Raw genomic sequence first — 26,670 nt, forward strand, 5'->3', positions numbered from 1 at the left:
ATACATTCCAATTACTTCACCATTACTGCACAATACTACACAATATATGCCTTCTCTTATAAGAATACTTCCTCTAGAGCCGAATGATTGATAGAAATGTAATGTGATCACTGTACATGAACAAACTCTGTGAGAGGTCAAGGCCCAGGTCTGGGCAGTGCTATGACTGTGTAGGCCTTGGCTTTGAGTACCACACTGGCTACTCCTGTCAGGTCTGGTAGAGAGGTCTGGCTTTCAGCAGGTACGAACTGGAAATCACGCAACAAGTAGGCGGTGAACAGAAACAATTCCATTTTGGCCACAGCCTCCCCAAACACAGCCGAGCGCCCCCGCCAAAAGGCAGGAGAGCACGCGTCGAGGCCCCCCCACCCTCCAGGAACCGCTCTGAAAGAGAGAGGGTCTACTGTTAGCTGCTGCTGGAACTATGTTCCTGAGCCAAGTGAAAGCAATTCTAGGCTGAATCCCAAATGGTACCCTATTCCCTATATAGTGCACTACTTTTAACCTGAGCCTTATGGGCCCTGATCAATAGTAGTTCACTATATAGGGAATATGATGCCATTTGGGACATTGCCAGTACACTCAATAGCCCAGCACCTGGTTTGAAGGAATAGGGATCCGTCCACACTGCAGGGTCATGATGCGCCCCAAACAAATTGGGGATGATGACAGTGTTCTTAGGGATGAAGTAGCCTGCAATACTGAACACATATGGAATAGACACAGAATTATACATTGCACATACATTGAGTATATCAAACATTAGGAGCACCTTCCTAATATTGAGTTGTACCCCCCTCCCTCAAAACAGCCTGAATTCATTGGGACATGGACTACAAGGTGTCGAAAGCGTTCCACAGGGATGCTGGCCTATGTTGACTCCAATGTTTCCCACAGTTGTGTCAAGTTGGCTGGATGTCCTTTGAGTGGTGGACGATTCTTGATACACACAGGAAATTGTTGAGAGTGAAAAACCCAGCAGCGTTGCAGTTCTTGACACAAACTGATGCACCTGGCACCTACTACCATACCCCATTTAAAGGCAATGGAATATTTTGTCTTGCCCATTCACCCTCTGAATGGTACACATACACAATCAATGTCCCAATTGTCTCAAGGCTTAAAAATGATTCTTTAACCTGTCTCCTCCCCTTCATCTACACTGACTGAAGTGGATTTAACAAGTGACATCATTAAGGGATCATAGCTTTCACCTGGATTCGCCTGGTCAGTCTGTGATTTGGAAAGAGCAGGTGTTCTTAATGTTTTGTATACTCTGTGTATAAACATGCATTATTAGTACTGTATGATGAGGTATTACATTTAGGTAGAAAAACGGCACAGAAGGGAAGTTGGCAAGGCAAATGTACTGTACAAAGCAGAGTAACAGCATCAAAACATAAGCTCCCATAGGATGGTGAAAGTTACACATAGCTGTACAGTACTTTCCCACAGTGCATTTATTGAGATGCTCTGTAGAGTAATCTTATACAGTAATGATATACAGTAATGATATACAGCAATGATATTACAGTAAAGATATACAGTAATGATATAGAGTAATCTTATACAGTAATGATATACAGTAATGATATTACAGTAAAGATATACAGTAATGATATAGAGTAGAGATATACAGTAATGATATAGAGTAGAGATATACAGTAATGATATAGAGTAGAGATATACAGTAATGATATAGAGTAGAGATATACAGTAATGATATAGAGTAAAGATATACAGTAATGATATAGAGTAGAGATATACAGTAATGATATAGAGTAAAGATATACAGTAATGATATAGAGTAGAGATATACAGTAATGATATAGAGTAAAGATATACAGTAATGATATAGAGTAGAGATATACAGTAATGTTATACAGTAATGCTATACTGTACTACAGTAAGCATATCTCAGAGGAGACTGGTGGGAGGGGTTATAGGAGGACAGGCTCATTGTAATGGCTGGAATGGATTTGATGGAATGCATCAAATAAATGGAAATGTTTGACTCTGTTCCATTTATTCCATTTTAGCCCGTCCTACTATAGCTCTTCCCACCAGCCTCCCCTGGTATAGCTTCTATTCACCTGCTGTCTCTGATGGCTCTGTGAGGCACAGCTAGCGGAGCCACAGGTCTGAGTCTGAGCACCTCACTGATCACAGCACACAGCACTGGCAGCCTGTGTCTGTCACTGTACTGAGGGTAGCGCCCGTCCAGCACCGAACACAACTCATCATACACTCTGTACTGCACCTAGGGAGGAGGAAAGAGAGAGAGATGGAGGGAGAGAGAGAGAAAGAGAGAGAGAGATGGAGGGAGCGAGAGAGAGTAAGAGAGACAGAGGGAGAGAGGAGGGAGAGAGAGAGAAGGGAGCGAGAGAGAGGGAGAGAGAAAGGAGGAGAGAGAGTAAGAGAGACGGAGGGAGAGAGAAAGAGAGAGAGATGGAGGGAGAGAGAGAGTAAGAGAGAGAGAGAAGAGAGAGAGAGATGGAGGGAGAGAGAGAGAAAGAGAGAGAGAGATGGAGGGAGCGAGAGGGAGAGAGACAGAGGGAGAGAGAAAGAGAGAGAGAGATGGAGGGAGAGAGAGAGTAAGAGAGACAGAGGGAGAGAGAAAGGAGAGAGATGGAGGGGGAGCGAGAGAGAGTAAGAGAGACGGAGAGAGAGACAGAGGGAGAGAGAAAGAGAGAGAGAGATGGAGGGAGAAAGTAAGAGAGACAGAGGGAGAGAGAAAGAGAGAGAGAGATGGAGGGAGCGAGAGAGAGTAAGAGAGACAGAGGGAGAGAGAAAGAGAGAGAGAGATGGAGGGAGAGAGAGAGTAAGAGAGACGGAGGGAGAGAGAAAGAGAGAGAGAGATGGAGGGAGAGAGACAGAGGGAGAGATAAAGGAGAGCGAGTGAGCGAGATTAAGTGAGAGAGAAAGAGAAGCATCTCACCATGTTCTTAAGTTTTGACTTACAGTCTATAATGGAATGCAAGCCAACAACACATCTGTGGGTTTCAGTCTAGTTCCATCTCTATAGAATACTATGTAAAGCATATATCAAAGGTCTGAGGACACTGGTGAATACAATGTATTGTATTGTATTGTAGTGTAGTGTAGTGTAGTAGTTATTGTAGTATAGTGTGTAGAGTAGTGTTGTGTAATGCATTGTATTATAGTGTGGTATAGAGCAGTGTAGTGTATATACTTCTGTAGTGTAGTGTATTGTAGTATAATGTTATATATTGTAGTGTAGTGATGTGTGTAATGCATTGTATTATAGTGTGGTATAGAGCAGTGTAGTGTAGTGTAGTTATAGAGTTATGTAGTGTAGTGATGTGTAGTGTATAGAGTTATGTAGTGTAGTGCATTGCAGTGTAGTGTATAGAGTTATGTAGTGTAGTGATGTGTAGTGTATATAATATGTAGTGTAGTGCAGTTTAGTGTATCTAAATCTGTAGTGTAGTGCAGTGTAGTGTATATAGTTATGTAGTGTAGTGATGTGTAGTGTATATAATATGTAGTGTAGTGCAGCGTAGTGAATAGAGTTCTGTAGTGTAGTGCAGTGGTTCCCACACTTTTATTAGTCCCCTACCCCTTCAAACATTCAACCTCCAGCTGCGTACCCCCTCTAGCACCAGGGTCAGCACACTCTCAAATGATGTTTTTTGCCATCATTGTAACCCTGCCACACACTATACGATACATTTATTAAACATAAGAATGAGTGTGAGTTGTCGTCACAACGCGGCTCGTGGGAAGTGACAAAGAGCTCTTATAGGACCAGGGCACAAATAATAATATAATAATAATCAATAATTTTGCTCATTATTTAACCATCTTACATATAAAACCTTATTTAAAACCTTAATGTAAAATTGTGAATAACTCACCACAGGTTTAATGAGAAGGGTGTGCTTGAAAGGATGCACATAGCTCTGCAATGTTAGGATGTATTGGAGAAAGTCTCAGTCGTAAATCATTTTCCACACAGTCTGTGCCTGTATTTAGTTTTCATGAGGGCCGAGAATCCACTCTCACAAGGGCATCAGTGTCTTAACAGCTCGATTTGCCAAGGCAGGATTACTCAGGATACTCAGAAATCTGGCAGTGGTTTCTGATTCTGATTAAATTCAATTTTCACAGTTTCATTTTCACCGATTGTTGTAATTTCGATGAGGCTCTCTTGTTCAGATATGGTAAGTGGACTGGAGGCAGGGCATGAAAGGGATAACCAATCCAGTTGTTTGTGTCATCCACTTCGGAAAGTACCTGCGTAATTGCACTCCCAACTCACTCAGGTGCTTTGCTATATCACATTTGACATTGTCCGTAAGCTTGAGTTCATTTTCACACAAAAAATCATACAATGATGTAAAGACCTGTGTGTTGTCCTTGTTAATGCAGACAGAGAAGAGCTCCAACTCCTTAATCATAGCCTCGATTTTGTCCCGCACATTGAATATAGTTGTGGAGAGTCCCTGTAATCCTAGATTCAGATCAGTCAGGCAAGACAAAACATCACCCAGATAGGTGAGTCGTGTGAGAAAGTCGTCAGACAAGTGAAAATTATGGTCAGTAAAGAAAACTTTAAGCTCGTCTCTCAATTCCAAAAAACATGCCAATACATTGCCCCTTCATAACCAGCGCACTTCTTCTGTATGTTGTAAAATCGTTACATGGTCGATGCCCATATCTTTGCACAGTGCAGAAAATACATGAGAGTTCAGGGACCTTGCTTTAACAAAGTTAACGATTTTCACTGTAGTGTCCAAAACGTCTTTCAAGCAGTCAGGCATTCCTATGGCAGCAAGAGCCTCTCAGTGCATGCTGCAGTGTACCCAAAAGCCTCTCAGTGCATGCTGCAGTGTACCCAAGAGCCTCTCAGTGCATGCTGCAGTGTACCCAAGAGCCTGTCAGTGCATGCTGCAGTGTACCCAAGAGCCTCTCAGTGCATGCTGCAGTGTACCCAAGAGCCTCTCAGTGCATGCTGCAGTGTACCCAAGAGCCTCTCAGTGCATGCTGCAGTGTACCCAAGAGCCTCTCAGTGCATGCTGCAGTGTACTCAAGAGCCTCTCGGTGGATGCTGCAGTGTACCCAAGTGCCTCTCAGTGCATGCTGCAGTGTACCCAAGAGCCTCTCGGTGGATGCTGCAGTGTACCCAAGAGCCTCTCAGTGCATGCTGCAGTGTACCCAAGAGCCTCTCAGTGCATGCTGCAGTGTACCCAAGAGCCTCTCAGTGCATGCTGCAGTGTACCCAAGAGCCTCTCAGTGGATGCTGCAGTGTACCCAAGAGCCTCTCGGTGGATGCTGCAGTGTACCCAAGTGTACCCAAGAGGCTCTCAGTGCATGCTGCAGTGTACCCAAGAGCCTCTCGGTGGGATGCTGCAGTGTACCCAAGAGCCTCTCAGTGCATGCTGCAGTGTACCCAAGAGCCTCTCAGTGCATGCTGCAGTGTACCCAAGAGCCTCTCAGTGGATGCTGCAGTGTACCCAAGAGCCTCTCGGTGGATGCTGCAGTGTACCCAAGTGTACCCAAGAGGCTCTCAGTGCATGCTGCAGTGTACCCAAGAGCCTCTCGGTGGGATGCTGCAGTGTACCCAAGTGGCGTCGGGAGCAACTGCTTGCACGCGCGTTACCACTCCACTATGTCTCCCTGTCATGGCTTTTGCACCATCAGTACAGATACCAACATGAGCAGCAGCTACGTTTGGCTACATACGAACCATTAGTGGAATTCCCACGAGAGAATAACGGTTCATGTGATTGGATGTTAATTATTTAACTAGTCTACCTGTATTTGACATTGTGTTGTTAACCACTAGGTGGTTTAATTTTATTTTTGGCAGTGAAACGAGGTTACTCAGGCGGGGAAAAAACCTCACCCAAATGTAAATCCCCGTTGAACTGTTTGAAAATGTGAAGCAAAAAAACATTTTTAAAAGGTGTGAATCACATTTTTATTTGACGTACTCCAGACGACATTGCGCGTATCCCTGGTGGTAGTATAGTGTATCTAATTCTGTAGTGTAGTGTATAGAGTTCTGTAGTGTAGTATAGTGTATCTAATTCTGTAGTGTAGTGTAGTGTAGTGTATAGAGTTCTGTAGTGTAGTATAGTGTATCTAATTCTGTAGTGTAGTATAGTGTATAGAGTTCTGTAGTATAGTGTATAGAGTTGTGTAGTGTAGTATAGTGCATCTAATTATGTAGTGTAGTATAGTGTATCTAATTCTGTAGTGTAGTGTATAGAGTTCTGTAGTGTAGTGTAGTATAGTGTATCTAATTCTGTAGTGTAGTGTATGTAGTGTATAGAGTTCTGTAGTGTAGTATAGTGTATCTAATTCTGTAGTGTAGTGTATAGAGTTCTGTAGTGTAGTATAGTGCATCTAATTCTGTAGTGTAGTGTATAGAGTTCTGTAGTGTAGTGTAGTATAGTGTATCTAATTCTGTAGTGTAGTGTAGTGTAGTGTATAGAGTTCTGTAGTGTAGTATAGTGTATCTAATTCTGTAGTGTAGTGTATAGAGTTCTGTAGTGTAGTATAGTGCATCTAATTCTGTAGTGTAGTGTATAGAGTTCGGTCGTGTAGTGTAGTATAGTGTATCTAATTCTGTAGTGTAGTGTATAGAGTTCTTCTGTAGCTCAGTTGGTAGAGCATGTGTATCTAATTCTGGGTAGTGGGTTCGATCCCGGGACCACCCATACGTAGAATGTATGCACACATGACTGTAAGTCTTTGGATAAAAGCGTATAAATGTATATATTATTATTATTATTATTATAGTTCTGTAGTGTAGTATAGTGTATCTAATTATGTAGTTTAGTGTAGTGTATAGAGTTCTGTAGTGTAGTATAGTGTATCTAATTCTGTAGTGTAGTGTAGTGTAGTGTATAGAGTTCTGTAGTGTAGTATAGTGTATTTAATTATGTAGTGTAGTGTATAGAGTTCTGTAGTGTAGTGTAGTATAGTGTATCTAATTCTGTAGTGTAGTGGAGTATAGTGCATCTAATTCTGTAGTGTAGTGTATAGAGTTCTGTAGTGTAGTGTAGTATAGTGTATATAATTCTGTAGTGTAGTATAGTGTATCTAATTCTGTAGTGTAGTATAGTGTATCTAATTCTGTAGTGTAGTGTATAGAGTTCTGTAGTGTAGTATAGTGTATCTAATTCTGTAGTTTAGTGTAGTGTATAGAGTTCTGTAGTGTAGTATAGTGTATCTAATTCTGTAGTGTAGTGTAGTGTATAGAGTTCTGTAGTGTAGTATAGTGTATCTAATTCTGTAGTTTAGTGTAGTGTATAGAGTTCTGTAGTGTAGTATAGTGTATCTAATTATGTAGTGTAGTGTAGTAAAGTGTATCTAATTCTGTAGTGTAGTTTATAGAATTCTGTAGTGTAGTGTATAGAGTTCTGTAGTGTAGTGTAGTGTATAGAGTTCTGTAGTGTAGTGTAGTATAGTGTATCTAATTCTGTAGTGTAGGGTATAGAGTTCTGTAGTATAGTGTATAGAGTTCTGTAGTGTAGTGTAGTATAGTGTATAGAGTTCTGTAGTGTAGTATAGTATATCTAGTTCTGTAGTGTAGTGTATAGAGTTCTGTAGTGTAGTGTATAGAGTTCTGTAGTGTAGTTTATAGTGTTCTGTAGTGTAGTGTATTGTATAGAGTTCTGTAGTGTAGTGTATAGAGTTCTGTAGTGTAGTGTGTAGAGTTCTGTCGTGTAGTGTATAGAGTTATGTAGTGTAGTGTGTAGAGTTCTGTAGTGTAGTGTATAGAGTTATGTAGTGTATAGTATTGCGTTCTGTAGTGTATAGAGTTCTGTAGTGTAGTGTATAGAGTTCTGTGGTGTAGAGTATTGTGTTTTGTAGTGTAGTGTATAGAGTTGTGTAGTGTATAGAGTTCTGTAGTGTAGTGTATAGAGTTCTGTAGTGTAGTGTATAGAGTTCTGTAGTGTAGTGTATAGAGTTCTGTAGTGTAGTGTATAGAGTTCTGTAGTGTATAGAGTTGTGTAGTGTAGTGTATAGAGTTATGTAGTGTATAGAGTTCTGTAGTGTAGTGTATAGAGTTATGTAGTGTAGAGTATTGCGTTCTGTAGTGTATAGAGTTCTGTAGTGTAGTGTATAGAGTTCTGTGGTGTAGAGTATTGTGTTCTGTAGTGTAGTGTATAGAGTTGTGTAGTGTATAGAGTTCTGTAGTGTAGTGTATAGAGTTCTGTAGTGTAGTGTATAGAGTTCTGTAGTGTAGTGTATAGAGTTCTGTAGTGTAGTGTATAGAGTTCTGTAGTGTATAGAGTTGTGTAGTGTAGTGTATACAGTTATGTAGTGTATAGAGTTCTGTAGTGTAGTGTATAGAGTTCTGTAGTGTAGTGTATAGAGTTCTGTAGTGTAGTGTATTGAGTTCTGTAGTGATGCGTAGTGTATTGAGTTCTGTAGTGTTGCGTAGTGTATTGAGTTCTGTAGTGTAGTGTAGTGTATTGTGTTCTGTAGTGTTGCGTATTGTATTGAGTTCTGTAGTGTAGTGTATAGAGTTCTGTAGTGTAGTGTATAGAGTTTTGTAGTGTAGTGTATAAAGTTTTGTAGTGTTGCGTATTGTATTGATTTCTGTAGTATAGTGTATTGAGTTCTGTAGTGTAGTGTATTGAGTTCTGTAGTGTAGTGTAGTGTACTGAGTTATTTAGTGTAGTGTAGTGTATTGAGTTTTGTAGTGTTGCGTATTGTATTGAGTTCTGTAGTGTAGTGTATAGAGGTCTGTAGTGTAGTGTATAGAGTTCTGTAGTGTAGTTTATAGAGTTCTGTAGTGTAGTGTATAGAGTTCTGTAGTGTAGTGTATAGAGTTCTGTAGTGTAGTGTATAGAGTTATTTAGCGTAGTGTATTGAGTTTTGTAGTGTTGCGTATTGTATTGAGTTCTGTAGTGTAGTGTATAGAGTTCTGTAGTGTAGTGTATAGAGTTCTGTAGTGTAGTGTATAGAGTTCTGTAGTGTAGTGTATAGAGTTCTGTAGTGTAGTATAGTGTATCTAATTCTGTAGTGTAGTGTAGTGTAGTGTATAGAGTTCTGTAGTGTAGTATAGTGTATTTAATTATGTAGTGTAGTGTATAGAGTTCTGTAGTGTAGTGTAGTATAGTGTATCTAATTCTGTAGTGTAGTGGAGTATAGTGCATCTAATTCTGTAGTGTAGTGTATAGAGTTCTGTAGTGTAGTGTAGTATAGTGTATATAATTCTGTAGTGTAGTATAGTGTATCTAATTCTGTAGTGTAGTATAGTGTATCTAATTCTGTAGTGTAGTGTATAGAGTTCTGTAGTGTAGTATAGTGTATCTAATTCTGTAGTTTAGTGTAGTGTATAGAGTTCTGTAGTGTAGTATAGTGTATCTAATTCTGTAGTGTAGTGTATAGAGTTCTGTAGTGTAGTATAGTGTATCTAATTCTGTAGTTTAGTGTAGTGTATAGAGTTCTGTAGTGTAGTATAGTGTATCTAATTATGTAGTGTAGTGTAGTAAAGTGTATCTAATTCTGTAGTGTAGTTTATAGAATTCTGTAGTGTAGTGTATAGAGTTCTGTAGTGTAGTGTAGTGTATAGAGTTCTGTAGTGTAGTGTAGTATAGTGTATCTAATTCTGTAGTGTAGGGTATAGAGTTCTGTAGTATAGTGTATAGAGTTCTGTAGTGTAGTGTAGTGTGTATAGAGTTCTGTAGTGTAGTGTATATCTAGTTCTGTAGTGTAGTGTATAGAGTTCTGTAGTGTAGTGTATAGAGTTCTGTAGTGTAGTTTATAGAGTTCTGTAGTGTAGTGTATTGTATAGAGTTCTGTAGTGTAGTGTATAGAGTTCTGTAGTGTAGTGTGTAGAGTTCTGTCGTGTAGTGTATAGAGTTATGTAGTGTAGTGTGTAGAGTTCTGTAGTGTAGTGTATAGAGTTATGTAGTGTATAGTATTGCGTTCTGTAGTGTATAGAGTTCTGTAGTGTAGTGTATAGAGTTCTGTGGTGTAGAGTATTGTGTTCTGTAGTGTAGTGTATAGAGTTCTGTAGTGTATAGAGTTGTGTAGTGTAGTGTATACAGTTATGTAGTGTAGAGTTCTGTTCTGTAGTGTATAGAGTTCTGTAGTGTAGTGTATAGAGTTCTGTAGTGTAGTGTATTGAGTTTGTAGTGTAGTGTATAGAGTTGTGTAGTGTATAGAGTTCTGTAGTGTAGTGTATAGAGTTCTGTAGTGTAGTGTATAGAGTTCTGTAGTGTAGTGTATAGAGTTCTGTAGTGTAGTGTATAGAGTTCTGTAGTGTATAGAGTTCTGTAGTGTAGTGTATAGAGTTATGTAGTGTATAGAGTTCTGTAGTGTAGTGTATAGAGTTCTGTAGTGTATAGAGTTGTGTAGTGTAGTGTATAGAGTTATGTAGTGTATAGAGTTCTGTAGTGTAGTGTATAGAGTTATGTAGTGTAGAGTATTGCGTTCTGTAGTGTATAGAGTTCTGTAGTGTAGTGTATAGAGTTCTGTAGTGTAGTGTAGTGTACTGAGTTATTTAGTGTAGTGTAGTGTATTGAGTTTTGTAGTGTTGCGTATTGTATAGAGTTCTGTAGTGTAGTGTATAGAGTTCTGTAGTGTAGTGTATAGAGTTTTGTAGTGTAGTGTAGTGTACTGAGTTATTTAGTGTAGTGTAGTGTATTGAGTTTTGTAGTGTTGCGTATTGTATTGAGTTCTGTAGTGTAGTGTATAGAGTTCTGTAGTGTAGTGTAGTGTATAGAGTTTTGTAGTGTAGTGTATAGAGTTCTGTAGTGTAGTGTAGTGTACTGAGTTATTTAGTGTAGTGTAGTGTATTGAGTTTTGTAGTGTTGCGTATTGTATTGAGTTCTGTATTGAGTTCTGTAGTGTAGTGTATAGAGTTCTGTAGTGTAGTGTATAGAGTTCTGTAGTGTAGTGTATAGAGTTCTGTAGTGTAGTGTATAGAGTTCTGTAGTGTAGTGTATAGAGTTCTGTAGTGTAGTGTATAGAGTTCTGTAGTGTTGCGTAGTGTATTGAGTTCTGTAGTGTAGTGTAGTGTATTGTGGTCTGTAGTGTTGCGTAGTGTATTGTGTTCTGTAGTGTATAGAGTTTTGTAGTGTACCTCAGGCCTGTGCAGTAGAAAGGCCACAGTCCAGCTGAGCCAGGCAGCTGTTGTCTCTGTTCCCCCGATCAGAAGGTCCACAGTGGCCATGTGGACGTGAGTGTCTGTCAGGACCTGTGAATGGACCATGTCCTTACTGCAGACCATGAGCATATGTGTGACCCAAATGGCACTCTATTCTCTATATAGTGCACTGCTTTTAACCAGGGCCATGGTCAAAAGTAATGCACTAGGGAATCGGGTGCCATTTCGGATGCGCAATATAACACTTACTATTACACATTTATAGCAATTAGTAGGCTTATATTGTAAGCATTTGCTATGTGATTTTGATTGATTACCACGATAAACCACAGCCTGGTCTCATAGACGAGACATGACATAGTAAACGTTAATCTGGAAAATCCAAATTAGTATGATATGTTACGTTTGGTGTGGTTACATAAGAAAGAAAGTAACTTAACGCGAATCTCTAGCAACCCAAGGGTTGTGTGTTTGAATCTCGTCACGGATAACTTTTATCTAATTAGCAACTGTGCAACTACTTACTACTTTTTAGATGCTTTGCAACTACTTAGCATGTTTGCTAACGCTTCCCCTAACCAAAACTTTAACCCTTTAATCTAACTCCAAACCTTAACCCCTAACCCTAACCCCTAGCCTTTCTAACGTTAGCCTTAGCCACCTAGCTAACGTTAGCCACAACAAATTAGAATACGCAACATATCATACTTTTTGCAAATTCAAAACATATTGTACGAATTTCACTTAATACATACTATACAAAATGTAACCTATAATACTAATTGTAGTGTCCCAGATTCACTTCACTATCTTACGTCTACATCTGAGTTCAGGTTGTAAACCATGATAAGAACCTACCACTCCCTGTGTTGTGTCCTGGGGCTTCCCAAGGCCGTTGAGGAGAGCGCTTGTGATGGCAATGTCTTCCTCTGATGTTTTGCTCGGTGCCTGCATCTGTGGCAGCAATACATTTCATATCTTCCATATGCTACCAATGTACCCATATTACATTACAGATGCTTTTTAAAAACTTTGACATGATTGTCTTTGTGTTTGCTGCTGGCTACTTGAACATAAGTTTGAAAAAGAAGCTACAGTATTCACACCAACCTTGTACTCATCCAGATGTGTTCTGATGATGTCATCTCTCCTGGCCACCTCTTTCAGAAGACGGGAGAACGGCGGATTGGGCAATTTCTTGGACAAATGGGAACAGATCAATATAACTACACAATAGAATCACATATTCCCACTTTTGTTTGCACCATTTTAGACATTTTAATTTGTGTATCAGAGTAGCTATCTGTGCATGCAGTTTCCCTGTCAGATAGTGTAGTCTGAGTGTATAAACTTGACCGACCCTGAGCAGTGGGAAGGAGTCCAGAGCAGAGATCCAGGGAGAGCCCCATAGAGACACGATCTCATTAAGACAGCCATGCAGTCTCTGCAGCTCTGCAGAACTCTTCTCATACTAAAAGACACAGACAAATAGACAAAGGTCACAAACACAGACAAATTAATCAATATATTACAGGAAGTCCCACTTATACCATTTACCATTTGATACTACTGTATGTATAGCGTCTTTGTTTCCTTGAACAGTTATTTAAAAAATCCCATTTGTTATTATTATTATCATTATCATAATTATTATTATTATCATTATCCTAGTATTATCATAATTATGATCAATATTATTATTATTTACAGTACACACAGTAGTACAGGAGATGCTTTACCATATGTGGCATAACCCTTTTCCACCTTCTATAACATGATTTTACATTATTCAAAAAGCACCAATAGGTTTTTCTTTTATAAAGGATTGATAAACCCTTTCAGGTTGGGCCCTGGGACTAAACACCTCCCTCTGCAACTGGATTCTGGACTTCCTGAAGGGCTGCCCCCCCAGGTGGTAAGGGTAGGTCACAACACATTCACCACGCTGATCCTCAATACGGGGCCCCCTCAGAGGTGCGTGCTCAGTCCCCTCCTGTACTCCTTGTTCACTCATGACTGCACGGCCAGGCACGACTCCAACACCATCATTAAGTTTGCCGATGACACAACAGTGGTAGGCCTGATCACCAACAGCAACGAGACAGCCTATAGGGAGGAGGTCAGAGACCTGGCCGTGTGGTGCAAGGACAACAACCTCTCCTTCAACGTGATCAAGACAAAGGAGATGATTGCGGACTACAGGAAAAGGGGGACTGAGCACGTCCCCATTCTCATTGACGGGGCTGCGGTGGAGCAGGTTGAGAGCTTCAAGTTCCTTGGTGTCCACATCACCAACAATCTAACATGGTGCAAGCACACCAAGACAGTCGTGAAGAGGGCATGACAAAGCCTATTCCCCCTCAGGAGACTGAAAAGATTTGGCATGGGTCCTCAGATCCTCAAAAGGTTCTACAGCTGCACCATCGAGAGCATCCTGACGGGTTGCATCACTGCCTGGTATGGCAACTGTTCGGCCTCGGAGCGCAAGGTACTACAGAGAGTAGTCCGTACAGCCCAGTACAACACTGGGGCCAAGCTTCCTGCCATCCAGGACCTCTATACCAGGCGGTGTCAGAGGAAGGCCCTAGAAAGTGTCAAAGACCCCAGCCACCCATGGTCATAGACTGTTCTCCCTGCTACCACATGGCAAGTGGTACCGGAGCGCCAAGTCTAGATCCAAGAGGCTTCTCAACAGCTTTTACCCCCAAGCCATAAGACTCCTGAACATCTAATCAATTAGCTACCCAGACTATTTGCATTGCTCTTTTACACTGCTGCTAATCTCTGTTATTATCTATGCATAGTCACTTTAATAACTCTACCTACTCTACCTCTATGTACATATTACCTCAATTCCCTGGACTAACTGGTTCTCCCACACATTGACTCTGTACCTCCACATTGACTCTGTACCCCCCCTGTATATAGCCTCCACATTGACTCTGTACCGGTACCCCACATGACTCTGTATATAGCCTCCACATTGACTCTGTACCGGTACCCCCTGTATATAGCCTCCACATTGACTCTGTACCGTATATGGCCTCCACCCCTGTATATAGCCTCCACATTGACTCTGTACCGGTACCCCCTGACTATATAGCCTCCACATTGACTCTGTACCGGTACCCCCTGTATATGGCCTCCACATTGACTCTGTACCCCCTGGTACCCCCTGTATATGGCCTCCACATTGACTCTGTACTGGTACCCTGTATATAGCCTCCACATTGACTCTGTACCTCCACATTGACTCTGTACCCCCTGTATATAGCCTCCACATTGACTCTGTACCGGCCTACCCCCTGTATATAGCCTCCACATTGACTCTGTACCGGTACCCCCCTCCACATTGACTCTGTACCGGTACCCCCTGTATAGGTGGCCTCCACATTGACTCTGTACTGTACCCCTGTATATAGCCTACATTGACTCTGTACCGGTACCCCTGTATATAGCCTCCACATTGACTCTGTACCGGTACCCCCTGTATATAGCCTCCACATTGACTCTGTACCGGTACCCCCTGTATATAGCCTCCACATTGACTCTGTACCGGTACCCCCTGTATATAGCCTCCACATTGACTCTGTACTGGTACCCCCTGTATATAGCCTCCACATTGACTCTGTACCAGTACCCCCTGTATATAGCCTCCACATTGACTCTGTACCAGTACCCCCTGTATATAGCCTCGCTATTGCTATTTTACTGCTGCTCTTTAACGATTTGTTACTTTCATTATTTATTTATTTGGGTATTTATCTTAAAACTGCATTAAGGGTTAAGGGCTTAAGGTGTAAAGTCTACACCTGCTGTATTCGGCAGATGTGACAAATGCAGTTTGATTTGATTTGATCACCAACCCCACTAGATAACCAGCCTGGTTCAATTTTCCAACTGTGATATATAACTGCTTATCGTGTCTCTGCTTTTAGATAGCTTACCCACGTAGTGGTTAATAAAATACATGACTATATTTCCATCATGGTTATCCCTTGGGTGCGGTTTCTTCCAGATACTTGATTGAGCCTGCCTGGAGCAGCCGGATCAAATGGGTGTGGTTTCTTCCAGATACTTGATTGAGCCTGCCTGGAGCAGCCGGATCAAATGGGTGTGGTTTCTTCCAGATACTTGATTGAGCCTGCCTGGAGCAGCCGGATCAAATGTGTGTGGTTTCTTCCAGATACTTGATTGAGCCTGCCTGGAGCAGCCGGATCAAATGGGTGTGGTTTCTTCCAGATACTTGATTGAGCCTGCCTGGAGCAGCCGGATCAAATGGGTGTGGTTTCTTCCAGATACTTGATTGAGCCTGCCTGGAGCAGCCGGATCAAATGGGTGTGGTTTCTTCCAGATACTTGATTGAGCCTGCCTGGAGCAGCCGGATCAAATGGGTGTGGTTTCTTCCAGATACTTGATTGAGCCTGCCTGGAGCAGCCGGATCAAATGGGTGTGGTTTCTTCCAGATACTTGATTGAGCCTGTCTGGAGCAGCCGGATCAAATGGGTGTGGTTTCTTCCAGATACTTGATTGAGCCTGTCTGGAGCAGCCGGATCAAATGGGTGTGGTTTCTTCCAGATACTTGATTGAGCCTGTCTGGAGCAGCCGGATCAAATGGGTGTGGTTTCTTCCAGATACTTGATTGAGCCTGTCTGGAGCAGCCGGATCAAATGGGTGTGGTTTCTTCCAGATACTTGATTGAGCCTGTCTGGAGCAGCCGGATCAAATGGGTGTGGTTTCTTCCAGATACTTGATTGAGCCTGTCTGGAGCAGCCGGGATCAAATGGGTGTGGTTTCTTCCAGATACTTGATTGAGCCTGTCTGGAGCAGCCGGATCAAATGGGTGTGGTTTCTTCCAGATACTTGATTGAGCCTGTCTGGAGCAGCCGGGATCAAATGGGTGTGGTTTCTTCCAGATACTTGATTGAGCCTGTCTGGAGCAGCCGGGATCAAATGGGTGTGGTTTCTTCCAGATACTTGATTGAGCCTGTCTGGAGCAGCCGGATCAAATGGGTGTGGTTTCTTCCAGATACTTGATTGAGCCTGTCTGGAGCAGCCGGATCAAATGGGTGTGGTTTCTTTTTTTGGGACTGTTCCATTGATTCCGTTGTGCCAGGCAAGCTCAATCAAGCGCAGACAACAAAAACTATTTGAACCCAGGTGTGATCCTCACCTCTTTCCCAAAGGCCAGTGTGGTGATGATGTTACTGGCTGCTACAGTGAAATCCTCAGAGAGATCCGCAGCTCTGCCGTTATAGTTCAGCAGCACCTGATGGATCACAGGTTACATATTCAGATATAAACTCCCTCACTGTAAACTAAACATCGATTGGCTCAACTTAAGAAGAGGAGTTACCCCGCTGACTTGTAACTTCAACTTTTTGGGGTTGTAACTTTTCCAATTTGAAACCACTACATCGTCATTACACAAGGCCACAAACAAGAAGTACAACAAGTGATACATCATGAAGTTGTGGTTGGCATGTTGCTGAGGTTGTGTTGCATTGTGTAATCTCCAGTTGAGTCAGTCAGTGTACTGGTACATGCTGGTTTACATTCCTTCTCAGAACACAGTGTATTTGTTCCATGCTGCTGTTTCCTCCCTTGGTAGAGAAAGTGTTCTGTGTTCTGTGCAAGGGTTCGAAATACCTGCACATTGGTGTATGCTCCATTATAGTTCATTACAATGTTTTGACCCCCAGAAAGGTCGAAGGTCTTCGTGGAGTAGACATTGCAATAAACTATACAGGAGCATAGAACCATATAATTACATATAGAACTCTAGAATGCTGAAGCTGAGAGATTCTTTTTGTGAGGGTGGATACTTCACGAACCCAAAATCTTTATTTCTAACAGGCTTTTACCCACAGAACCTAATCAAGCATCTGAACAAATGACAAAATATTTTAGTTCTGGTTTAACCCAGATTAGGATCCTAGCAACATGACAAACATTCATCCACCTTGGTCAGGGAATCTTTCCTTTGATCAAATGTGTTCAAATATTGTGTAAAACAATGAATTTGTACATATACAGGTCATTCTGAAAGTATTCAGACCCTTTCTCTTTCCCCAATGTTGTTACGTTACAGCCTTAATCTAAATAAATACACATTTTATCAATCTACACACACTACCCCATAATGACAAAGCAAAAACAGGTTTAGAACTGTCATGTGTTTCATCTTTACTTGTCTCAGGTGGAGGGCCTGTTTCTGGATGACCCCGTGGAGCGACTGCTGGGAGCAGCGTTGCAGTGCATTATGGGCCAGATGGCGATGGGCCCTCCACTCCTCACTGTAGTCCCCCAGAGAGATGGAGCGGCCTCCCCCTGACACCACGTCTCCTGAGAGACCGGTAGGGAGGGAGGGATGGGGTAGAGAGAGAGAAGGAGAGAGGGAGGTAGGTAGGGAGAGATGGAGGGAGGGAGGGGGGTAGAGAGAGAGAAGGAGACAGGTAGGTAGGTAGGGAGAGATGGAGGGAGGGGGTAGAGAGAGAGAAGGAGAGAGGGAGGTAGGTAGGGAGAGATGGAGGGAGGGAGGGGGTAGAGAGTGACAAGGAGAGAGGGAGGTAGGTAGGGAGAGATGGAGGGAGCGATGAGATAAGGAGAGAGGGAGGTAGGTAGGGAGAGATGGAGGGAGGGAGGGGGTAGAGAGTGACAAGGAGAGAGGGAGGTAGGTAGGGAGAGATGGAGGGAGGGGGGGGGTAGAGAGAGAGAAGGAGAGAGGGAGGTAGGTAGGGAGAGATGGAGGGAGGGAGGGAGGGAGGGGGAGAGAGACAAGGAGAGAGGGAGGTAGGTAGGGAGAGATGGAGGGAGGGAGGGGGTAGAGAGTGAGAAGGAGAGAGGGAGGTAGGTAGGGAGAGATGGAGGGAGGGAGGGGGGTAGAGAGTGAGAAGGAGAGAGGGAGGTAGGTAGGGAGAGATGGAGGGAGGGAGGGGGTAGAGAGAGAGAAGGAGACAGGTAGGTAGGTAGGGAGAGATGGAGGGAGGGAGGGGGTAGAGAGAGAGAAGGAGAGGGGTAGGTAGGTAGGGAGGGAGAGGAGGGAGGGGGGTAGAGAGGGAGGTAGGTAGGGAGGGAGGGGGGTAGAGAGAGATGAGATAAGGAGAGAGGTAGGTAGGTAGGGAGAGATGGAGGGAGGATGGAGAGAGAGATGAGATAAGGAGAGAGGTAGGTAGGTAGGGAGAGATGGAGGGGAGGGAGGGGGTAGAGAGAGAGAAGGAGAGAGGGAGGTAGGTAGGGAGGGATGGAGGAGAGAGATGAGATAAGGAGAGAGGTAGGTAGGTAGGGAGAGATGGAGGGGGGGGTAGAGAGAGAGAAGGAGAGAGGGAGGTAGGTAGGGAGAGATGGAGGGAGGGGTAGAGAGAGAAGGAGAGAGGGAGGTAGGTAGGGAGAGATGGAGGGAGGGGGTAGAGAGAGAGAGAGGAGAGAGGGAGGTAGGTATGGAGAGATGGAGGGAGGGAGGGGGGTAGAGAGTGACAAGGAGAGAGGGAGGTAGGTAGGGAGAGATGGAGGGAGGGAGGGGGGAGAGAGTGAGAAGGAGAGAGGGGGTAGGTAGGGAGAGATGGAGGGAGGGAGGGGGTAGAGAGAGAGAAGAAGAGAGGGAGGTAGGTAGGGAGAGATGGAGGGAGGGAGGGGGGTAGAGAGAGAGAAGGAGACAGGTAGGTAGGTAGGGAGAGATGGAGGGAGGGAGGGGGGGGGGGAGAGAGAGAGAAGGAGAGAGGGAGGTAGGTAGGGAGAGCTGGAGGGAGGGGGGAGAGATAGAGAGGGAGGTAGGTAGGGAGGGAGGGGGGAGTAGAGAGAGAGATGAGATAAGGAGAGAGGTAGGTAGGTAGGGAGAGATGGAGGGAGGGGTAGAGGGAGAGATGAGATAAGGAGAGAGGTAGGTAGGTAGGGAGAGATGGAGGGAGGGGGTAGAGAGAGAGAAGGAGAGAGGGAGGTAGGTAGGGAGAGATGGAGGGAGGGGGGGGTAGAGAGAGAGAAGGAGGAGAGAGGGAGGTAGGTAGGGAGAGATGGAGGGAGGGAGGGGGTAGAGAGTGACAAGGAGAGAGGGAGGTAGGTAGGGAGAGATGGAGGGAGGGAGGGGGGTAGAGAGTGAGAAGGAGAGAGGGAGGTAGGTAGGGAGAGATGGAGGGAGGGAGGGGGGGGTAGAGAGAGAGAAGGAGACAGGTAGGTAGGTAGGGAGAGATGGAGGGAGGGAGGGGGTAGAGAGAGAGAAGGAGAGAGGGAGGTAGGTAGGGAGAGATGGAGGGAGGGGGGTAGAGAGGGAGGTAGGTAGGGAGGGAGGGGGTAGAGAGAGATGAGATAAGGAGAGAGGGTAGGGAGGATGGAGGGAGAGATGGAGGGAGGAGGGGAGGTAGGTAGAGAGATGGAGAGGGGGGGGTAGAGGAGAGAGGTAGGTAGGTAGGGAGAGATGGAGGGAGGGGTAGAGAGAGAAGGAGAGAGGGAGGTAGGTAGGGAGAGATGGAGGGGGGGGTAGGGAGGGGGGGGTAGGTAGAGAGAGAGAGAGGAGAGAGGTAGGTAGGTAGGTAGGGAGAGATGGAGGGAGGGGTAGAGAGAGAATGAGAGAGGGAGGTAGGTAGGGAGAGATGGAGGGAGGGAGGTAGGTAGGAGGGAGGGAGAGAGAGATGAGATAAGGAGAGGGTAGGTAGGGAGAGATGGAGGGAGCGATGAGATAAGGAGGAGGTAGGGAGGGGTAGGGGGTAGAGATAGGGAGAGATGGAGGGAGGGGTAGAGAGAGATGGAGGAGAGGTAGGGGGAGGTAGGTAGGGAGATGAGAGGAGGGAGGATGAGATAGGAGGTAGGGAGGGAGGTAGGTAGAGGAGAGATGGAGGGAGAGATGAGATAAGGAGAGAGGGAGGTAGGTAGGGAGAGATGGAGGGAGAGATGAGATAAGGAGAGGGGAGGTAGGTAGGGAGAGATGGAGGGAGAGATGAGATAAGGAGAGGTTAGGGAGGTAGGTAGGGAGAGATGGAGAGGGAGATGAGATAAGGAGAGATGGAGGGAGGGGTAGAGAGAGATGAGATAAGGAGAGAGAGTAGGTAGGTAGGGAGAGATGGAGGGAGGGGGTAGAGAGAGAGAAGGAGAGGGGAGGTAGGTAGGGAGAGATGGAGGGAGGTTCTCAGAGTAACAGAAGGAGAGATGGTTACTGAGGTAGGTAGGGAGAGATGGAGGAGAGATGAGATAAGGAGAGAGGGAGGTAGGGAGAACAGAAGTGAGTGATGGTTACTGTGAAAACTCAGTAACATGTTCTCAGGTAACAGAGAGTGATGGTTGGTGAGGTGGTTCTAGTAGATGTTCTCAGAGTAACAAGGAGTGATGGTTAGGGAGGTGGTTCTAGAACATGAGAGTAACAGGAGAGAGGTTAGGGAAACTCAGGTGAGTAACATGAGAGAAGGTGGGGTGAAATGGAGGTTCTAGTGGAGAAAGAGATTGATGGTTACTGAAAACTCAGGTTAAATCAGAGTATGAATCAAAAACACTGGTTCTAGGTTCTCAGAGTAACAGAAGTGAGTGATGGTTACTGTGAAAACTCAGGTGGTTCTAGTAACATGTTCTCAGAGTAACAGAAGTGAGTGATGGTTACTGTGAAAACTCAGGTGGTTCTAGTAACATGTTCTCAGAGTAACAGAAGTGAGTGATGGTTACTGTGAAAACTCAGGTGGTTCTAGTAACATGTTCTCAGAGTAACAGAAGTGAGTGATGGTTACTGTGAAAACTCAGGTGGTTCTAGTAACATGTTCTCAGAGTAACAGAAGTGAGTGATGGTTACTGTGAAAACTCAGGTGGTTCTAGTAACATGTTCTCAGAGTAACAGAAGTGAGTGATGGTTACTGTGAAAACTCAGGTGGTTCTAGTAACATGTTCTCAGAGTAACAGAAGTGAGTGATGGTTACTGTGAAAACTCAGGTGGTTCTAGTAACATGTTCTCAGAGTAACAGAAGTGAGTGATGGTTACTGTGAAAACTCAGGTGGTTCTAGTAACATGTTCTCAGAGTAACAGAAGTGAGTGATGGTTACTGTGAAAACTCAGGTGGTTCTAGTAACATGTTCTCAGAGTAACAGAAGTGAGTGATGGTTACTGTGAAAACTCAGGTGGTTCTAGTAACATGTTCTCAGAGTAACAGAAGTGAGTGATGGTTACTGTGAAAACTCAGGTGGTTCTAGTAACATGTTCTCAGAGTAACAGAAGTGAGTGATGGTTACTGTGAAAACTCAGGTGGTTCTAGTAACATGTTCTCAGAGTAACAGAAGTGAGTGATGGTTACTGTGAAAACTCAGGTGGTTCTAGTAACATGTTCTCAGAGTAACAGAAGTGAGTGATGGTTGCTGTGAAAACTCAGGTGGTTCTAGTAACATGTTCTCAGAGTAACAGAAGTGAGTGATGGTTACTGTGAAAACTCAGGTGGTTCTAGTAACATGTTCTCAGAGTAACAGAAGTGAGTGATGGTTGCTGGGAAAACTCAGGTGGTTCTAGTAACATGTTCTCAGAGTAACAGAAGTGAGTGATGGTTGCTGTGAAAACTCAGGTGGTTCTAGTAACATGTTCTCAGAGTAACAGAAGTGAGTGATGGTTACTGTGAAAACTCAGGTGGTTCTAGTAACATGTTCTCAGAGTAACAGAAGTGAGTGATGGTTACTGTGAAAACTCAGGTGGTTCTAGTAACATGTTCTCAGAGTAACAGAAGTGAGTGATGGTTACTGTGAAAACTCAGGTGGTTCTAGTAACATGTTCTCAGAGTAACAGAAGTGAGTGATGGTTGCTGTGAAAACTCAGGTGGTTCTAGTAACATGTTCTCAGAGTAACAGAAGTGAGTGATGGTTACTGTGAAAACTCAGGTGGTTCTAGTAACATGTTCTCAGAGTAACAGAAGTGAGTGATGGTTACTGTGAAAACTCAGGTGGTTCTAGTAACATGTTCTCAGAGTAACAGAAGTGAGTGATGGTTACTGTGAAAACTCAGGTGGTTCTAGTAACATGTTCTCAGAGTAACAGAAGTGAGTGATGGTTACTGTGAAAACTCAGGTGGTTCTAGTAACATGTTCTCAGAGTAACAGAAGTGAGTGATGGTTACTGTGAAAACTCAGGTGGTTCTAGTAACATGTTCTCAGAGTAACAGAAGTGAGTGATGGTTACTGTGAAAACTCAGGTGGTTCTAGTAACATGTTCTCAGAGTAACAGAAGTGAGTGATGGTTACTGTGAAAACTCAGGTGGTTCTAGTAACATGTTCTCAGAGTAACAGAAGTGAGTGATGGTTACTGTGAAAACTCAGGTGGTTCTAGTAACATGTTCTCAGAGTAACAGAAGTGAGTGATGGTTACTGTGAAAACTCAGGTGGTTCTAGTAACATGTTCTCAGAGTAACAGAAGTGAGTGATGGTTACTGTGAAAACTCAGGTGGTTCTAGTAACATGTTCTCAGAGTAACAGAAGTGAGTGATGGTTACTGTGAAAACTCAGGTGGTTCTAGTAACATGTTCTCAGAGTAACAGAAGTGAGTGATGGTTACTGTGAAAACTCAGGTGGTTCTAGTAACATGTTCTCAGAGTAACAGAAGTGAGTGATGGTTACTGTGAAAACTCAGGTGGTTCTAGTAACATGTTCTCAGAGTAACAGAAGTGAGTGAGTGATGGTTTCTGTAAAAACTCAGGTGGTTCTAGTAACGTGTTCTCAGAGTAACAGAAGTGAGTGATGGTTACTGTGAAAACTCAGGTGGTTCTAGTAACATGTTCTCAGAGTAACAGAAGTGAGTGATGGTTACTGGGAAAACTCAGGTGGTTCTAGTAACGTGTTCTTCACCGGTGTAAGAATGTGGTCTCCCAGCAAAGTCCGACCATTTCTTCACCAAGGCTTCTCTGATGATGTCACCACTGTTTAATACCACCATGGCTGCAGCAAACACAACATACAGAGTCAAGACAAACTGTAATACTGAAGACATTCACATACTGAGGATATTACATGTATAAACAACTATTCTAACTGTCTTGAAACAGAGTTAATTTGAGTCACTTGGTTGGAAGTGACTTCATTACTTGTGTTGCCACACTTGAGGCGGTAGATGTTGCCATAGCGACGTGCCAGGGAGGTCAGGTGACTGGGCAGGTGGTCGTGTGCCAGCTCCAGCATGTTGCCCAGCAGAGGGAGAGAGAGAGGGCCAGGGAGAGAGGGAGAGAGAGAACGGGGAAAGAACTGATAGAAAGAGTGCAGAAGTCTAGACCCAACAGCTGGGATGGAGGAGGTGGATAACATACATACAGGAGCACAAAGGGAAAGTTGGTTGTCATTCTCTTCATAATGTTACTGTTGACCATTGCTAATCAAGCGAAGCCACGTGACTTGTCCTACTACCATTTACATTGAGGTTTACATAAGGCCTATTCATAGCCTTTAATCTGATGATAAACAGAGTTCCAGGTTAAGCAGCTAAGATAGATTGTTGAACAGACTCATTGATTGTCCTGGACCCTTGAAGGGCCAATCAGCAGTTGCTACATTCATCATATGTATGATATTAAGGATATGTACCCATTGATTCTTATAGAATACAACTTAGAAATGCCTTAATGGGCTTAGTTCCACTGTCGTTCCCCATCAGAACCCAAAATATTAGATTGTTTTACTCTGATGTTTGTAAACAAAGTGAATGTCAACAAACACTGTAGAGCGTCAAAACATGGTTACAACTATCATGTTGATATCATTGATAGCTCTGTCTAGGAATTTGAGAGAGATGACATTTCTCCAGCCACATCTCTCAGCTTTTAAACCAAACAGTGGTGGGAAGAGGACTTTGTCTGTGTTTCAACAGCTAATTGTCCCTTTACCTGTAGGACATAGACTGTACAGTACATACAGGAAGAAAGAGCATTGTATTGATTACCTGGAGGACATAGACTGTACAGTACATACAGGAAGAAAGAGCATTGTATTGATTACATACAGGAAGAAACAGGAAGAAAGAGTATTGTATTGATTACCTGGAGGACATAGACTGTACAGTACATACAGGAAGAAAGAGTATTGTATTGATTACCTGTAGGACATAGACTGTACAGTACATACAGGAAGAAAGAGTATTGTATTGATTACCTGTAGGACATAGACTGTACAGTACATACAGGAAGAAAGAGCATTGTATTGATTACCTGTAGGACATAGACTGTACAGTACATACAGGAAGAAAGAGCATTGTATTGATTACCTGGAGGACATAGACTGTACAGTACATACAGGAAGAAAGAGTATTGTATTGATTACCTGTAGGACATAGACTGTACAGTACATACAGGAAGAAAGCGCATTGTATTGATTACCTGGAGGACATAGACTGTACAGTACATACAGGAAGAAAGAGCATTGTATTGATTACCTGGAGGACATAGACTGTACAGTACATACAGGAAGAAAGAGTATTGTATTGATTACCTGGAGGACATAGACTGTACAGTACATACAGGAAGAAAGAGCATTGTATTGATTACCTGGAGGACATAGACTGTACAGTACATACAGGAAGAAAGAGCATTGTATTGATTACCTGGAGGACATAGACTGTACAGTACATACAGGAAGAAAGAGCATTGTATTGATTACCTGGAGGACATAGAAGAAAGAGCTGTACAGTACATACAGGAAGAAAGAGCATTGTATTGATTACCTGTAGGACATAGACTGTACAGTACATACAGGAAGAAAGAGCATTGTATTGATTACCTGGAGGACATAGACTGTACAGTACATACAGGAAGAAAGAGCATTGTATTGATTACCTGGAGGACATAGACTGTACAGTACATACAGGAAGAAAGAGCATTGTATTGATTACCTGGAGGACATAGACTGTACATTACATACAGGAAGAAATATCATTGTATTGATTACCTGTAGGACATAGACTGTAGAGTACATACAGGAAGAAAGAGCATTGTATTGATTACCTGTAGGACATAGACTGTACAGTACATACAGGAAGAAAGAGCATTGTATTGATTACCTGCTGACCGATATCCATTGGGTTCTCCCTGTGTAACTTTGTCTCCTTTTCCAGGGAGGTAGATGAGCAGGATCCATAACAGTGTAAGCATGACCACAGCACCCACAACCACCACGGACACATATGCTGTCATTATGCAGGCTTTAAGTCTTACTCTCCCTGTCCTCCCAGAAATCACCTTTCACTCTGGTCTTCCCTTTTATACAGGACTCCTGACAGAGTCTCTTCAGTGTTAGCATGGTCCTGCTCAAGGATGGGTAAATATTGTCTTGTCTTGACCCTCTGGATAACCAACTATTATTTCAATGTATTTATATGGTGGAAAAAAACAACAGCTGAGAAATTGTACGACCACGACCGATATCCTTGGATATCTCAGTAACATGTTGACCTGACACACCAAAGCACTGAAGGTCTTTGGCTTGTTCTCATGGTGCAACTTGGTGGAAATATGGCTCCCAGTTGGAGTCCTTTGGTCAGCCCAGGTTAGGTTGCACCACGGCAGGGTCTTCCTGAAGTCCTTTGGTCAGCCCAGGTTAGGTGGCACCACGGCAGGGTCTTTCTGAAGTCCTTTGGTCAGCCCAGGTTAGGTTGCACCACGGCAGGGTCTTTCTGAAGTCCTTTGGTCAGCCCAGGTTAGGTTGCACCACGGCAGGGTCTTTCTGAAGGACATGTAATTTTAAAGAGGATGATTGAAGTCCTTTGGTCAGCCAAGGTTAGGTTGCACCACGGCAGGGTCTTTCTGAAGGACATGTGATTTTAAAGAGGATGATGTTTACTTTGCTGGAGAGACTCAGATAAGAACAGAGGTGGGACCTATACAGCATGAGTTCACATAGAAGTAAGTCAAAAGATGGGACCAAAGTATCACATTGAAAAATATTAATAGGAATCATTCAAGGCAATTTGAAAAATAAATGTTTTCAGCTGAGTTTTGAGAATGATCTGCACAATCTTCTCTCTTCCCTGCCCTCTCTCATAACTTGATCGTGTCCTCTCTGTAACTTGATCCTGTCCTCTCTCTCCCTCCCCTCTCTCTTCCTCCCCTCTCTCATAACTCTATCCTGTCCTCTCTCTTCCCTCCCCTCTCTCTTCCCTCCTCTCTCTTCCTCCTATCTCTCTTTCTCTCCTCTCACTTCCTCCTCTCTCTCTTCCTCCCCTCTCTCTTTCTCCCCTCTCTCTACCTCCTCTCTCTCTTCCTCCCTCTCTCTTTCTCCCCTCTCTCTACCTCCCCTCTCTCTTCCTCCCCTCTCTCTTCCTCCTATCTCCATTTCTCTCCTCTCTCTCTCTCCTCTCTCTTCATCCCCTCTCTCTTTGCTCCCCTCTCTCTTCCTCCCCTCTCTCGTCCTCCCCTCTCTCTTCCTCACCCCTCTCTCTTCCTCACCCCTCTCTTCCTCCTATATCTCTTTCTGTCCTCTCTCTTTCTCCCCTCTCTCTACCTCCCCTCTCTCTTCCTCCCCTCTCTCTTGCTCCCCTCTCTCATCCTCCCCTCTCTTTTCCTTCCTTCCCTCTCTCTTCCTACCCTCTCTCTTCCTTCCCCTCTCTCTTCCTCCCCTCTCTCTTTCTCCCCTCTCTCTTCCTCC

General features: G+C 43.6%; 2 protein-coding genes across 2 annotated transcripts in view; one reads left to right on the top strand and one right to left on the bottom strand.

Annotated features, from left to right (window-relative positions):
• LOC124022771 (choline transporter-like protein 4) overlaps positions 1-17,420 on the top strand; it is a 43,990-nt gene extending 26,570 nt beyond the window's left edge. Inside the window, exon 22 of the mRNA XM_046337456.1 lies at positions 17,295-17,420. Coding sequence (XP_046193412.1) covers positions 17,295-17,317 — 23 coding nt within the window. The 3' untranslated portion in view covers positions 17,318-17,420. The remainder of the gene's footprint in view (positions 1-17,294) is intronic.
• On the bottom strand, positions 87-25,315 carry LOC124022774 (steroid 21-hydroxylase-like). Its single transcript, XM_046337461.1, is given in 13 exon segments — positions 87-313; positions 316-384; positions 598-701; positions 2,094-2,260; positions 11,072-11,185; positions 11,954-12,049; positions 12,206-12,292; positions 12,456-12,566; positions 16,269-16,364; positions 17,286-17,440; positions 22,891-22,980; positions 23,127-23,318; positions 25,088-25,315. Coding segments are annotated over 13 exon segments (1,590 nt in total). The 5' UTR covers positions 25,221-25,315; the 3' UTR covers positions 87-137.
• Positions 25,316-26,670: the final 1,355 nt, after the last annotated feature.

Source organism: Oncorhynchus gorbuscha, unplaced genomic scaffold, assembly GCF_021184085.1.
Source record: "Oncorhynchus gorbuscha isolate QuinsamMale2020 ecotype Even-year unplaced genomic scaffold, OgorEven_v1.0 Un_scaffold_1416, whole genome shotgun sequence".
NCBI classification, from domain to species: domain Eukaryota; kingdom Metazoa; phylum Chordata; class Actinopteri; order Salmoniformes; family Salmonidae; genus Oncorhynchus; species Oncorhynchus gorbuscha.